We start from the raw sequence: 17150 nt of genomic DNA on the forward strand, positions 1-17150 counted from the left end.
AGGGAATATGGCATCCGTCTGATACTCTTCATCCATGGTTCGCAAGATATCATGTGAAAAAAGGACGAGTTGCATTTCGTAGGAGCGATGCTTTCTAAAGCTGTGCTGATGCATGGACAGCAACTTCTCTGCCTCAAGGAAATTCATTATATTCGAACTGAGAATATGTTCGAGAATCCTGCAACAAACCGATGTTAAGGATATTGGTCTGTAATTTTGAGGATCCGTCCTTCTACCCTTCTTATATACAGCCATCACTTGTGCTTTTTTCCGGTCGCTCGGGACTTTACGTTGGGCAAGAGAGTCGTGATAAATGCAAGCTAAGTAGGGACCCAATGCAGTAGAATACTCTCTGTAAAACCGAATTGGAGTCCCATCAGGACCTGGCGATTTATTTATTTTCAACCCATTCAGCTGCTTCACAACCCTAGGGATGTCTATCACTATGTCTTCCATATGGGAATCTGTACAAGACTCAAACAGCGGTATATTTGTACGATCCTCCTACGTGAAAGATTTCTCAAATGCTAAATTTAAAACTTCAGCTTTCATTTTGCTGTCTTCCATTGCCAGGCCAGACTGATCAGTGAGTGACTGGATGGAAGCCTTTGACCCACTTACCGCTTTTACGTAAGACCAGGATTTCCTTGGGTTTTCAGCAAGATCTTTTGCTAAGGTATGACGGTGGTAGTGGTTGTATGCTTCGCTCATCGCTCTTTTTACAGCAGCACGAATCTCTACTAACTTTTGCCAGTCCTCATTCTCCCGACCTTTCTTGTACCATGAGTGCAACTGTCTTTGCTTCCTGAGCATTCTCCGAATTGTGCTGTCGAACCACGGTGAGTCTTTTCTGTCCATAACCCACTTTTTCGGCACATACTTCTCCAATGCGTGATTTACAATGTGTTTAAAATTTGCCCATAATTCTTCCACGTCCATCGCACCAGAAGTAGATGAAGTTGATTCATTTACTATGTGAGATGCTAACAACTGCTTATCTGCTCTTTCTAATAAGAATACCCTCCTAGCCTTCTTGTCTGACTTTTTAACTTTCGTAATCATAGTCGTAATGACAACATCATGATCACTAATCCCTGTCTCAACAATGACACCGTCGATGAGGTGTGGTCTGTTTGTGGCTACCAGATCTAAAATATTTCCATTACGCGTTGGCTGTCGATTTAGCTGCTCAAGACAGTTTTTGGATAATGTGTTCAAAAGTAATTCACACGACGGCTTGTCTGTACCACCTGTACTGAATCCATAGACATCCCAGTCTATACTAGGTAGGTTGAAGTCGCCTCCGACTAATATAGCATGATCTGGGTACTTCTGCAATACAGAGTGTTGACTCCAGGCATAAGACAGGAGTAGCTGGGACAGCTTCTCAGATGGTGCTGGGAATGCTGTTCCAGCTGTTGAAAGGCAAGAGTTTCTATTGCAGTGATGGCATTCAGGAAGTTGTGGTCACAGAGTAAAAGGTTTGTGCAAAAGGAGTAGAGACTGTTAAGTACTGAAACTTTTAATATTAATTAGCTTATATATTTCTAGATTTGTTGAGACAGTCAAATCTAATTTTTACTTTGTTTCTGCATAACACCATCCTACATAATACTTGTTTCCATGTTGTTAGCTCTGTTATTCTAGTGGACATCTTTTGTTTATCTATTGTGATTGGCAACATAATTTACATTGCTATATATATTCTGCTTTTTTACCATACTGACATCCTGTCTGTATGTAAGTGTAATTCTTCATACTTACTCACATAAACTTACTACTATTTCTGTAATACTTTCATATAAACCTGCTACTATTTATGTAGTACTTACAACAGTTACAAATTTAGATTTAGATGTGGTATAATTTTATTTTTCCTAGCCTACCACATACAAAGCTTTTTTCAATGTTTTGCCTAAATGTTTTATGGTATGTGTCCTTTACATTTATTGTGTAGCTTATATATTTTAAAGTATGTACATTTACATTGCTGAAGAGGACCTTTATTCTGATTCTGCGCCCCTCACTCCTTGTGTAATATCTATTTCAAAGTTGTTTACCAGTATGCCTCCCTTTTTGGTGATGGTAATGATTTGTCTGCTGATGACTTTGTGAACCAGAAACTGGTTCATGAACTTGGTTAACTGCAGTACATCAACAGTTTGTGTTTTTCATTGATAAATGTTAAATTGTGGTACCAAGCGAAATTGGTTTAAAAATTCAGCTATTGTAGTCATAAGGTTCTGCTGAAATGGTTTAAGGTTTATGCATCATTTGTAAATAGTTGTTTTACTTATTTTCACTTGCATTAACCTCTAAAAAAAAGTACATAATTGCAACATATCATCTCTTTTGGCCCAGTTTTCCATTTCTCATCACATACAAGAACAGCGGTAATGGCATAACATTCATGGAAGCCTTTCTGCTATCTGTGTAAAATTTATTTATTGCGTCAAGTTGTGAGATGGGCACGTGTTGTCAGCTTATAGGCATTAGCGGCAATGCAAGAAGAAAAATAGATTTTTTGTTTGGAGATGCTTTTTCATGTTCTGCCTCTGAAACATTTAGTTATAATAACATTTTAAGGCATTGGAGAGTACACCTGAAATCAGGTATTAGCTCATGATCATTTTACGTGGGCAATACTGAATTCACTCATTATCAGAATTATGTGACCAGTTCATACAGCAGCTAATAAAATTCTTTTCATTGTGTTGAAATCATATGTTATTCCCGTAGAAGGGACTAGAGGTCCGCAGAAAACTTTATTTGTTTGTGATTTTTACTGATGTGGTTTTAGTTTACTGTAATTGAGAAGATTTCATTCTATTCGGGTTATGTTCGTACATCCCACATGCTATGTTTGAGACTCATAAGGAGCATTAAGCAATCTTTAATGAAGAATCAAGTTTCTGCTTATTTCTAATCTTTAAGAGAGGTCACGTATTTTGTTGAAAATGTTGTTGACTTCACTGATGTAAGCCAAGCACTTTCATATACACCAGCTACTATTTTAGACACAGAGAACACAGCTTCTGGTTTAGACACAGTCAGTTTTAGTCACTATTAATGATGTCCTACTTTAAACTCATCTTTTTTATTCTTTGAATCTGTAAGAATTACAATGAAATCATTTCATTCTCTTGCAGTTTTCTACATCCATTACAACATTATATGTCTCTGTTTTCCTGGTAAATACTCAATTATCACTGCTTCTTTATATTAACTGTAAGATGTGTTTAGTATTAATTCTGTTACCTGTCTTTATATTGTTTTGTGGACTTTGTTGATAGATACTGAAATCATCCAGAATGATTTAATTGAAAATGTTCTTACAGGTGGAGAAAAGCAAGCCATTTAAATGTGGTAGTTTTGGAGCATCTTCATTGAGGGAACGGCATTTGGCAACTGGAGATTTTGATGGCAAGCTAAATGTTTGGTAATTTATTTTGACACTATGTGACATATTTCAAGGAAAATTTGAGTAGTAGTAGTATAGCAGTAGTAGTTTATTTTTGCAGAGACTATATACATGGCACGTATACACTATGTGATCAAAACTATCTGGACAGCTGGCTGAAAATGACTTACAGGTTCGTGGTGCCCTCCACCAGTAATGCTGGAATTCAGTCTGTTGTTTGCCCACCCTTAGCCTTGATGACAGCTTTCACTCTCACAGACATATGTTCAGTCAGTTGCTGGAAGGTTTCGTGGGGAATGGCAGCCCATTCTTCATGGAGCGCTGCACTGAAGAGGGGTATCGATGTTGGTTGGTGAGGCCTGGCACAAAGTCGGCTTTCCAAAACATCCCCAAGGCGTTCTATAGGATTCAGGTCAGGACTCTCTGCAGGCCAGTCCATTACAGGGATGTTATTGTCGTGTAACCACTACACCACAGGCCGTACATTATAAACAGGTGCCTAATCATGTTGAAAGATGCAATCGCCATCCCTGAATCGCTCTTCAACAGTGGGGAGCAAGAATGTGCTTAAAACATCAATGTAGGCCTGTGCTGTGATAGTGCCATGCAAAACAACAAGGGGTGCAAGCCCCCTCTATGGAAAACAAGACCACACCATAACACCACCGACTCCGAATTTTACTGTTTGCACTACACACGCTGGCAGATGATGTTCACCAGGCATTCGCCATACCCACACCCTGCCATCGGATTGCCATATTGTGTACCATGATTCATCATGCCACACAATGTTTTTCCACTCTTCAATCATCCAATGTTTATGCTCCTTACAGCAAGCGAGGCGTCGTTTGGTATTTACCGGCATGATGTGTGGCTTATGAGCAGACACTCGACCATGAAATCCAAGTTTTCTCACTTCCTGCCTAACTGTCATAGTACTTGCAGTGGATCCTGGTGCAGTTTGGAATTCCTGTGTGATGGTCTGGATAGATGTCTGCCTATTACACATTAGGACCCTCTTCAACTGTTGGGCCCCCAGGGGCTCAGCATTCATTTGCTGAGTACGGGCTTGGCGACCCCGGGGCCCTGAGCTGGGGACTGGTCAGCGCCGCCAGTCTCCTGTCACCGTAACCCCCGGACATGCTTCAGCGACCACCGTATGGTGCGGCGGTGGAATGTTGTGTGCTGTGGGGAATGGTAATTGTGGCTTGACCGCCTGGATTGCGAGGAAGGTAAACCTCTATAAAAACCCCTCAATCTTACGGTGTGCTGCACGCCTATAAGATGCATGGCTGTTGGGGTGGAACAGTCACAAGCGGGCAACCTCTGGGGCACCTGCGCACCCCAGTTGTATACGGCTTACCTAGGCACGCGGGGCTCTGTCTAGGTGGACTTCTAGTTCCCTAGCTGCTCGTGGGACCGAGATGGATGCTTCGAAATCCTCTTTTCCTCCTCCCAGCGGAAAGGGTGGGCTGCTGGAAGGTTCTAACACCCAGTCTCTGAAGAGGCCTCATGCAGTCAGTCCTCCTGACTGCAGCACATCTTTGACCAGTCAAGTCTTTAGTAACAGAATGCATTCTGGTAATCAGAACGTGTTTCTCATTGTAAAAGGGTAGTTTTGAGAAGGTTTCGCCCTTCTATATACAAAAGGGTTTGGAGGGCATCTGTGGCTCCTTAAAATCAGTGAAGCGTTTGCGTAATGGGACCTTGCTCGTGGGAACTTCCACTTCCCAGCAAGCAACTAACCTCCAAGCTGCTAAATGCGTTGGGGAGTATGCCATAGACACTGAACTGCACAGCACCTTGAATTATAGCAAAGGTGTTGTGACATGCCAGGATCTAGTCGACATTCCCAAAGATGAACTGCAATGTGAGTGGGCTCCAGAAGGTATCGTTGATGTCCAACATGTCATGAAGAGGGTTGATGGCAATCTTGTGAAATCCGACTCCTTTATTCTGACCTTCAGTAGCACGAAACTTCCAGAACATATTAAAGCTGGCTTCCTTTGCCTTAGTGTGCGGACTTATTTCCCGTCCCCAATGCGCTGTTTTAAATGCCAGCGTTTTGGGCATGCCACCTTAGGGTGTAAAGGCGAAGCGACTTGTGGCAACTGTGGTGGCTGCTCATGAAGGAGTTGGTTGCTCGTCTCCAGCCAGATGTATCAATTGCTCTGGAAACCACCCTGTTTGGAGTAGGGACTGCCGAATATTTTTAGAGGAACGCAAAGTCCAGGAAATAAAAACAACCCAGCGTATCCCATATGGTGAGGCCAAAGAGATCTATAAGTCGATGCAACCTCCCACATTTGCTACATCTTTTGCATCCCTGGTTCAAAAGCCTTCTCCAAAAGCCGATGCCTCAATGCAGACAGAGGTGGTGAGTATTGGTACTAATACCTGCAGCTGTCAGTGCACTCGCAATGCAGCCAGTGTTTCAGAGCCGGTAGCCCCTACTCAAACGGCAGACAAGGGTACAGTGGCGAACTTGGGCCAGCCCCTGGCGCCTCCAACAACTGAGGCGGTTCCAAGGCCCAGTACGGCCATTACCACTGCCACATCGGCTCCCCCAAAGCCCACCAAACTGCAGAAAGCTCCCGTACAGCAGCAACACCAGGCCAAATCCCGTGGTAAACCCTCTGACCATGCGGATGTTGTTTTACATGAGGCTTCGTCTGACTCTTCCCCAGAGTTGATGGAATCCGATGTATTTGTGGGGAAATCATCTCGCCCCACGCCTGCCCCTCCACCTGCTGCCGTCTCCCCGCCCCGTCGGAGAGACAGGATGAAGGTGCTGCCCCCATCATAGATGGCTCCCATACTTCAGTGGAACTTGCAAGGGTTCAGGATGCATGTGGAGGAACTTCATCTACTCTCTCAGGGTAGACCACTGTGTCTCTGTCTCCAGGAGACTTATTTCCATCCCTCATACTCCCCTGAGATACGAGGCTATACACTCCACAAAAAGGACGACCTGCGTGGAGAGAGAGAGCTAGAGGAGGCGTAGGTATCTTCGTCAGGACGGACTACCACTCCTCGCCCCTCTCGCTTACAACGACTTTACAGGCCGTTGCTGTGTCCGTGCACGTGCGTCATCCATTGACATTGCTGAGAGATGTAGTCTGGACTTCTAGTCCACCTCTCATGAAGTTTACAACTGCCAATTTTCTATGTGGGAGCTGGATTCTGCATTGTCTGGAGCTCGTGACACATCCCCTGGTCATGACAGGATCCATTACAGTATGCTATGGCACTTTACTTGCCCCAACATGACACACTTGATGAAGTGGCCCTCACCGACCTTCTTACACAGCTCCCCCAGCCATTCATTATTTGTGGTGATTTTAATGCCCACAATGTGCTTTGGGGCTCTGCACTTACCTGCCCCAGGGGTAGAGCAATTGAGAGGCTTCTCCTGTCATCCTGTGCCTACTTGCTCAATGGAGGACAGAGTACTCATTTCTGCACAGCGACTGGGTCGTTCTCTGCCATTGATCTCTCGCTTTGCTCTCCAGCTCTTGCCACCAGTGCTCACTGGGAAGTGGTTGCTGACTTGCACGGCAGCGATCATTTCCCAATCTGGATTCACCTGCCAGATGGTGTGGGCCCCGAAAGGAGACCACCATGATGGGTGCTCAGTGGAGCTGACTGGACACTTTATAGCCAGTTGGCTCAATTCGAACACTGTGCGAATGTTGAGGTGTGGGTGGATCATATTACCAAAACGGTCCACCACGCTGCTGCAGCATCCATTACACAGTCCACAGGCCACCCGAAGAGGCCACCTGTGCCTTGGTGGAGTGCCGAATGCCGCTCTGCAATCAGGACCAGGCATGCAGCTCTGCGTCGGTTCAAGTGTCGGCCGACTACTGACAATCTTGCAGCCTTTCGGGTGGTGAGGGCAAGATGTCACCGCATTATTCGTGAGAGCAATAAGAGGTCATGGCAACAGTTCCTGAACACCATTAATCGTTCCACCAAAAGTTCCATTGTGTGGGAGACCATCAGGAGAATTTCTGGTAGAGGAGGGAGGTGCCCGATGGCTGCTGTAATGAATAACGACACTCTCCACACGGATCCGCGAGACATTGCCCAGACTATGGCAGCGTATTTTGCGACAGTTACTGCAACAACCAGTCAGGATCCAGGTTTCCAGCGCCATAGAGCCGTTGCTGAGAGATGTAGTCTGGACTTCCAGTCCACCTCTCATGAAGTTTACAACTGCCAATTTTCTATGTGGGAGCTGGATTCTGCATTGTCTGGAGCTCGTGACACATCCCCTGGTCATGACAGGATCCATTACAGTATGCTATGGCACCTCACAATGCGCAACAAAGAAATCCTCCTCGCACTTTTTAATGCCATTTGGGCGTCGGGTCACTTTCCTGACGCGTGGCGTGAGGCAGTTTTAATTCCTTTTTTAAAACCTGGGAAAGACCGCACGAGCCCGAGTAGCTACCATAGTGTTGCCCTCACTAGTTGCATGGGGAAGACCTTGGAGCGGATGGTCAACCGCCGCCTTGTCTGGATGTTGGAATCCCAGCAACTCCTTAGTCGCTTTCAGTGTGGGTTCAGGAGGTTTCATTCCACCTTCGATAACCTCGCCCTCCTGGAGGCAGCTAAACAACAAGCTTTCCTACGCCGTCATCATCTTCTAGGTGTATTTTTCGACATCGAGAAGGTCTATGATACCACTTGGAGGCGTCTCATCCTGGAGCTGCTTCACAAATGGGGTTTTCGTGGTTATCTTCCTCTTTTTATTCAGTCTTTCCTCTCGCCACAATATTTTAGATACCAAATTGGTGACGTCCTGTCTGATTGCTTTGAGCAGGAGAATGGTGTCCCTCAGGGTAGCGTTTTAAGTGTGACTCTCTTTGCCATCGCTGTTAATAGCATTACGTCCATAGTGAAAAGTCCTGTCCAGTGTTCCTTGTTTGTGGATGATTTCTCTTTGTTTTGCTCGTCTTCAACCCTTGCAACGACAACGTGTCAGTTGCAACTTACTATTAGATGTTTGGATGACTGGGCGCAGAAGAGTGGTTTTAAGTTTTCCACCGAGAAGTCTGTCTGTGTTCTTTTTAACCGTTCTCGTTCGATTTTAACCTTACCTGAGTTGAGGATGAGGGACACTATTCTTACTTTTAAAGATACGGTGAGATTTCTGGGGCTCATTTTTGACTCGCAGCTTATGTGGTTACCTCATCTTAAAGACCTGAAATGACGGTCACTTAAAGCTTTAAGTATTTTAAAATGTCTTAGCCACAGTACATGGGGAGCTGACAGAACTTGTCTGCTCCAGTTTTATAGGGCGTTTGTGCGATCTCGGCTCGATTATGGGTGCACGGTGTATGGGTCTGCGAGGCCTTCTTACTTAAAGATGTTGGACGTTGTGCACCATGAAGGGCTTCGGCTGGCCACTGGGGCATTCCGAACTAGCCCCATACCAAGCCTCTGTGCAGAGGCTGGTGAACAGCCACTTCATATGCGGCGATGGCTACTTACAGTATGCCAGGCATATAAAACATTGTCCACACCATACACCCCTGCATACCATACCGTTGCTCAGCCTCCTCTGGCACGATTATTTCATAACCAGCAACGTGCGACGCAGCCCTATGGGATTCGCGCACAGGATTGCCTCGCTGCGATGTCTATGGCTGGTCTTTGTGTTTTACGTCGCGGTTGGAGCAGATCTCCACCTTGGCTCCTCCAGAGACCCAACCTTATTTTAGATTTGACTAATTTTAAGAAAGATGGCACACCAGATTTTACATTCCAACCTCTGTTTTTTAACATTTTAGATGTGCATCACGGTTTCACTGTCGTTTACACTGATGGCTCCAAACAGGAGAATTTCCTTGGCTGTTCTGTGGTGTTCCCTGATCATGTTACCCGGATTCGCCTCCCTGCTGAATATACCGTTTTCACAGTGGAGCTCCACGCGATCCTGAAGGCACTGGAGCAGATGCATCATGTTCGGGGCGATCGATTTCTTCTCTGCTCCGATTCTCTTAGTGCCTTACAATCACTGCAGAACCTATACCCGGCTGAGGAGATGGTCCAGCTGATATATGACCAACTGTACTTGCTTCAACGGCGGGGTAAAGAGGTATCCTTCTGCTGGGTGCCTGGTCATGTCGGAATATTGGGCGATGAACAGGCCGATCGGGCTGCCAAGGAGGCCTGCAGAGAGCAGGATGTGGTCCAGTGTCCTATCCCCTTGCAGTCAGTCATCGCTGCACTCCACAGGAAGTGCATGGAGTTGTGGGAGGACGAATGGCTGGCGGTGACAGCCAATAAACTGCGGTTGGTAAAGTCAACCACTCGGCCGTGGCATTCCTCCTGCTGGTTGCTCAGGTGGGAAGAGGTGGCCCTCGCACGTCTTCGGATCGGGCACTGTCCTTTCACACATAGCTTTTTATTACGGCGGGAGGATCCTCCGTTTTGTGATGCTTGTGGTGTGCACATCTCTGTCTGGCACATTTTAACAGACTGCATTTTATACCGTAATGCAAGGGCAGAAGCACAAGTTGATGGGGATCTGCCTTCTGTTCTAGCTAATGATGAGACGTGTGTGTCTAGGGTTTTTAAGTTTTGTGATGTGTCTGGACTCTGGCCTAACCTTTTAGGCTGGAGGTTTTAGTGTATTGCAGAGTGGCTGTCTCCTCCCCTTTTTTCCTTGCTGTCAGCCAGCCACTTCCATCTGCTACATTGTTTTAGCTCCCTCTACCATTTTCTTCCTGTTTTGTCCATGTTTTACTGCTGACACCGTGCTTCATCCCATGCTTCGGTGTGGGTGAGCACATATTTTTCAACGATTGTTCCCCGTGTTTTATGTTCCGTTTTATATTCCTGTTCTGGGATTTTACTTGACACCCGTCTCACTCTGTTACTGAACGGGCGCTGAAGACCTTGCTGTCGTGCGCCCAAAAACCACTCTACTACTACTACTACTACTACTACTACTACTACTACTACTTCAACTGTTGGATGTCTCTGTCAGTCAACAGAAGAGGCCAGCCTGTATGCTTTTATGCTGTACGTGTCCCTTCATGTTTTCGCTTCATTATCACATCAGAAACAGTGGACCTAGGGATATTTAGGAGTGTAGAAATCTCATGTACAGACGTATGACATAAGTGACACTCAATCACCTGACCACATTCGAAATCCGTGAGTTCTGCGGAGCGCCCCATGATGTCTAATGACTACTGAGGTCACTGACATAGAGTACATGGCAGTAGGTGGCAGCACAATGCACCTAATAAGAAAAACATATATTTTTGGGGGTGTCCAGATACTTTTTGTCACATAGTGTATTTCATCATAAAGTACATAGTATAAAAAATAACAAATGTATAGTACTCTACACTGTAGAGGAGGGTATAGCACCCTACACAGTATCAAATTCAAAATTGCATATATAAAGCTGATGAATTACAAAAATGTGTGACAGAGGTATTTTATATAGCATACATGGAGTTGACTTTGATTTACAAATTAAATCTGAATTCTAACACATTGGTACTCACGTTCATGAAAGCACTTGTTTGAAAATGCAATTGACACATAGTAAAATTATATATTTATTTGATGCTAAACACAGTCTAGCTTGATCAGCTAGACTGTTTATGATGCCATATGGCAACATCATGCATATATGAGTGGTTTCCCTAACAATATATATAAGTTTACAGTGCAACATAATAGTAGTTGGTCATTAAAAATTTGAATTCTGCCTGGTATACAGCTCCCTGCATGGTGTTCCATTTGGCTACAAACTGTAAATTTGCATATAACATTAAGGAAGCCACTCATATATGCATGATGTTGCCATCTGGCATCATAAACAGTCTGGCTGCATTGAGCTAGCCTGTGTTTAGCATCATTATATTGGCAGAAACACTTGATAATCAATAATCTTTACTGAAAGTTGAGTCCACGTAAACACACATGAAAGCAGCTGAAGAGTGATTTATTTCTGATACTTACAAGGAGAGGTCTGCAGTTGTGGGATCGACTTTTTGAAACCATATATGCAGCCATTCACCCTGGTGAGCTCTCGTTTGTGAGTAATTGACAAAAAAAATTTTTTTTAAATTTTGCTTGATACCTAATAGCATTAAAAAGTTGTGTCAAATAGGCTGATTGTTTGGTGTACTGGATAGGACAGGTGCAACACATGTAGGACGTTGTGGATTTGAATCTTGTGATGTGTTACATTTGTTTTATTTTTAAATCTTTATCAAAATGACTTTGATCATCGCTTATACTCAGTTAAGTGATTTAAATGAAATTTTTTTATTTCCATTCCTTTGTTCCATTTAACATAGTATCAACTGCCTCATTTGCTCTCATTTTTCTTCCTGTCATTCTTTTTCCACTTGAAACCTTTGTTCATCTCTCTTTAATTAATTTTATGTATTAATTTTGATTTAATGTATTTTGTTTTATCACCTTGTTTTTCCTTCCACCTTTTTATGTTCATTATATTTATTTCTCATTTTGTTTGAATTTTGTTGTCCATAGTGCAGTAGGTAGTTAGGTTATGTTTTAAATGTTTATATGATGATTACCATGCAAAAAATTGCACATCTGGTAACAAAAAATACACTTTTCACACCACTACACAGTCAATATAAATAGATTACTTGGTCTTTTGTTTTTTAACTGATAGATCAGAATTTTCAAATAATTGAAAATTATAATAGATAAAAACAATTAATTTATATTCACACAAATTCCGATTGGAAAAAGAGTGATATAAAGAAAAAATTAACCAAATGAAAAATCTTCAAATGGTGATTAAAATAATGAGACAAAGGAATAAAAATAAAAAAATGCATTAAAACCAGTTAATTTAACAAAAATAGTGGTCAAAGTCATTTCAATAAAGATTTAAAAATAAAAAACATACTGCACTTCAGAAGATTCAAACCCACAACCTCTTGCATGTGAAGCTATTATCCTATCCATTACACCACGCAACCAGACTATGTAATTTGAGTTTTTCAATGTTATTGAGCATCACGCAAAATTCCAAAACTTTTGTCATCAATTGCTTGCAAAGGAGGGCCCACCACAATGAATGGTTGCTGGGTGTGATACCTGGGACCTTAACCTACATCATTGTATATTTGCTTTCAAAGAGTCAATCTCATCACTGGGGACCTCTCATTGTTAGATCACATCCAGTTAGACTTTTAAGGTATATAAAATGATGTTTATGGTAATGATAGCACAGATTATGTTTCCATGTCTCAGTAACTGAAGCATTAAAAATTAACCAATTTTACGTGTCAGACATTGTCCCCAGACATTTTTTTCACTGAAATTGGTTTCCTAAAAAAAAGGGCATGCAATAGATGGTTAAATGATGACAATTTTTCAATTTCTCTTATCTGTTCTGGGAATTTTTTATGCTACCTAGTACCATGAAATTTTATTTACTTTTGTGCTAAAGCCTTGTTTACCCTTTTTTGCACATTCTCGCACTGTAAGAATTAAGTTCTCAATTAGTTTTGAAACTGACAAAGTAACTTTTTATATTAATTACATTTTTTTGTATGTACAGGTATGGGAGAGTAGAATATTTAGCTGTTCAAATAATTGTTTTCTGAGCTGTTAGCCTTGAAATGTTCGCAACTATTCTGAAAACTTGTTTTTGTGTAGGGAAGATGATTTTCAGATTTGTCTTGTGACCCCAAATGATAAAGCCATAGTTTGTAGCAGAATGAATGTAAGAAATAGAAAATTATGCTACATTATCTAGTACACACAGTAATAATTAGTAATGAAAAGCATGCAAGAGCATACCTCATAAGTCAGTAGAGGATTATGGGCTTTTTAGTCTAAATAGTCAACATACACAACTTAAAAGTTTAGCGACATCCACCCCTTGACCTGTTTATTTCGAATTCTTGAGATCCATATTGTGATGTAAATTTGTTTTTGTAATGAATGTAACTGGTTTTTGAAAGATTATCATTAACTTGTGAAGTTCAAACGAATTTTGTATATACAGGGTGATTCAAAAGTCATGATGTTCCATAGGGAAAATAGGGTGAACCAGAACTTCACTGACAAACTTTAAGAGGTGGTGGTGTTGATCAAAACAAGAAAAAAATCAAATAAACATGGACTTTAAAATGCATACCTTACTGTGAAATTTCTTTTACTGGAACCTCTTGGCTTTTCATATTTTTACCGTTGGCAGTATGGACCAAAACAAGAAAAGTATCTAGTAAACAAGGGCTCTAAAGTGCGTAGCTTAAGAGCTATGAGCACTTGTTCATTAGAAGAGATTTGTTTCACAGCACTTAAGATGGAATGCTCATAGCTCTGAAGGTAAGCTCTTAAGGTAAGCCGATGTTTAGTGACATTTTTTTCTTGTTTTAGTCCATACTTTCTCCTCTAAAAGTTTGTCAGTGGAGTTCTGATCCACCCTTTTGTCCTTTGGGACATAACTTTTGAATCACCCTGTAGAGGAACACACTGATGAAAATGTGGACAATATCTCTTTGCAGGGCCATTTCTACCATTAGGCAAGACTAAGCAGCCATGTAGGGGCAAAAATTAATTTCAAATCAAACATCAAAAAAATTGTGCAAATGAGGAGAAAAATTGAAAAAGAGAAAAAAATTAAAACACTGAGGTGGCTAATAAAAGTTGTAGAACTCTCAACAGAAAATGCAAACAAGGTGTCAATTATTTATCTAATCTCAAGAATGTGGTTACTGAAAAATGTGAGATTTATTATATTTAAATAAGAACGGAAGTGAAATAACACTACAGTTATTCAGATGACCTAGTTTGATGCTTCAGCATACCTCTCATGAGTATAGCGTAACTTCTAAATTCAAGGAAAAATTCATTCATACCATAAAATAGTTTCACACCTCTACTAGCCCATTTTCTTGCAATCAAATAAAATAAGTAATTGAGTCCAGATTTAGTCGCACTGGTAAATTCAGTTGCGTTCTAGTTTAAAATGTTCAGCACATCCTTCTTATTTCAATTATTTTGGGAAATCGCAAAGATTCAGGACAAAAAGTAAGAAATTGAGGACCTTTGTTGTCCTCAATCAGTTTTAAAGGAACTGAGGGCAAAACAGGAAAACTAAGGACTGCCCCCAGATGATGAGGACTCTGGTCACATTAGTTTAATGATTAAAAATATAATAGGAGATTTGCATTGTTGTGCCATTGGACGTTGCTGATGGTGGAGGGGGAGGAGGGATATCGGGGAGGCTGAGTATTAAAAAAGAGGGGGCATTGCTTTTCATTTCTCACCTATGGCAGCAAAATGCCTAGTAATGACCTTGCCTGCTTTATATTGGTTGCAACAATGTTTGTGTTGTCAGAAAACAAAGTAACGTTGGTTGAAATCTCAATGTCATTTACATAAATAAAAAATGAAAGTTCCTGGGGCAGTGCCTTGTGGTATCCCTATTGGTACGGTCTTAATAGGAGACCGATAAACAATACTTTGAGATACAATTCTACTACTTGTGTCCTATTTTGTAGATGTTACTGAAACCATTTAACTGCCATTCCTCATAACTTATACCTTCACCTTTTTCTAGCAAAACATCATATTGGACAGTATTAGACCACTTGGTTAAGTTGAAATTGTCTGCCCCCAGTAGCTGAGTGGTCAGCGTGACAGAACGTCAATCCTAAGGGCCGGGTTCAATACCTGGCTGGGTCGGAGATTTTCTCTGCCCAGGGACTGGGTGTTGTGTTGTCCTAATCATCATCATTTCATCCCCATCGATGCGCAAGTCGCCAAAGTGGCGTCAAATTGAAAGACTTGCACCCGGCGAATGATCTACCAGATGGGAGGCCCTAGTCACACAACATTTCCATTTTCAGTTGAAATTTATTCCTATTGAAGTGTTGTTTCTATCAAGTCTCATTTCAATATTTTCATTAAATTGAATAGTGCCTCCGCGAAAACTGTGTTGGTTTACAGACAAGAGATTGAACTTTTCAAATAATTTGGTACTCTATGTTTTATGACTTTCTCTGATGTTTGAAACTGTCAGTAACAAAGCTTTTAGTCTATAGTATCCCACTTCACATATACACTGATTGATAATTGCTAAGGAACAGATACATTGTTGGACAGGAATAATCACAGGCAATAATGGACAACATGAAACACAGTACATACGTAACTGAGGTGGAGTGATGTATGCATAACAAAAAATGGTAAAGATTTCACCACATGGGAAAGTAAGATAAAGACATAAATAATGTTTATATTTGACACAGGTCAGACTCCCAACATAAAAGTCATTATCAGACTGTTGAAAAGCAGTATGCCTCCCTCATGCACTAATGCACATTTTGTACCTGTTATGCTCTATAGGGTTTAGGCCTGGGGAGTACACAGGCCATTCCATATGTTTGTAAGGTGGAGATGGGATGGAGGGATGCCTTGTGGTACCAATTAAACAGCCTGTAATTTCAAATAGTTTATCATGGCATAAGGGCAGAGCATTGGCCGGACAGTTGCCTGTGATACAACAGCATCCATCAGCTGCAACTCCAGCTCTGGGCAGCCTCGGCTACCTGCGACCACTTGTGTTGTGGCATGGCTTGTGCACCCTACGCTGTTCAGAAGGCAGCAGGCTGGTGACATAATGGCAGTGAACCCCTGTCCCTGCTCCTAGCTGTGTGCCTATATAATACTTACATGTGACACACACTACTGTTACTGATTCTGCACTTGAAGCTGAATGACTATCTAAGTTACACTGCTTACATCTGACAAGTACTAGCCAGTCACGTTCCCCACTATCTCTACAGTGTAACAAACTCACCGCCTCCTTACTTAAACAAATTTAACCATACAAAAAGCTTGGTAGTCAAGTTTATTTTCCATGACAAAGATACTTTGACAACAACAATTAAATTTCTTGACTCACCATACTCTAGACCTCTGGTTCCGACATTGCATTAAAAGGTGATATCAGTACTCTGAAACCAGTTGGAGGTGGACTGGTGGAGATGGGTTGGGGGTACACTGTGCAGAACCAACTAAACAGCTTGTAATTCCAAATGCTGTATTATGGCACCCTGCTGTGGCTCAGTACAGGAAACCGCAGCTTGACAGCATCATCCAGTGGCCTGCTGCATGTTGACAGAGCGCAGCATTGGCCAGACAGAGGCCCGTGACACAACAGCTTCTGTCAGCAGCGGCTCCAGATTTGGGTGGCCTCGGCTAGCTGCAACTGTGTGCATTCTGGCATGGCTTGTGCATCAATGTGGCAGGCTGATGACATAATGGCAGTGACCTACTGCCCCCAAGCCAGTGGCCGGTGAGCTGCTTTCCATGACTGCTGCTGGTCCATTGTGGCGGAGGCTCCAGGTCCCAAGGTCTCGGGGTAGACTGCCCTAACATAGAGTCAAACTGTGGTCCATGAACAGCGTTCCAGATGGCAACCAAGCGACACTGTCTGTGGTATTAACAGAAGTCTTTTTAGTGTAAAATTGGTAGGTGTTTATAAGCTGTTGAGCTTTACTTGTTTGGACTTTGCTATGCCTTGCAGCATGTGTACTAAGCATTTCGGCTGGTGCTAGTGTGGAAAGGTGTATTGCATCTACTGCTTGTATACTGTTGTGACAACTCCTTCCACACTCTGCCAGGCCAGCTCACCCTGTAACATTGCGATGTCCATTATGTCTTGTAAAGCATAACACCCCTGCTCGCCTGGGGCTGATACTAC

General features: G+C 42.4%; 1 protein-coding gene across 1 annotated transcript in view; it reads left to right on the forward strand.

The window, feature by feature from the left end:
- Positions 1 to 17150, forward strand: part of LOC124601381 (dynein axonemal assembly factor 10) — a 195175-nt gene that overhangs the window by 17114 nt on the left and 160911 nt on the right. The window contains exon 2 of the mRNA XM_047136240.1: positions 3339 to 3439. Within this exon, the coding sequence (XP_046992196.1) occupies positions 3339 to 3439 (101 nt within the window). The remainder of the gene's footprint in view (positions 1 to 3338; positions 3440 to 17150) is intronic.

Source organism: Schistocerca americana, chromosome 1 (assembly GCF_021461395.2).
Source record: "Schistocerca americana isolate TAMUIC-IGC-003095 chromosome 1, iqSchAmer2.1, whole genome shotgun sequence".
In the NCBI taxonomy this organism is placed as follows: Eukaryota; Metazoa; Arthropoda; class Insecta; order Orthoptera; family Acrididae; genus Schistocerca; species Schistocerca americana.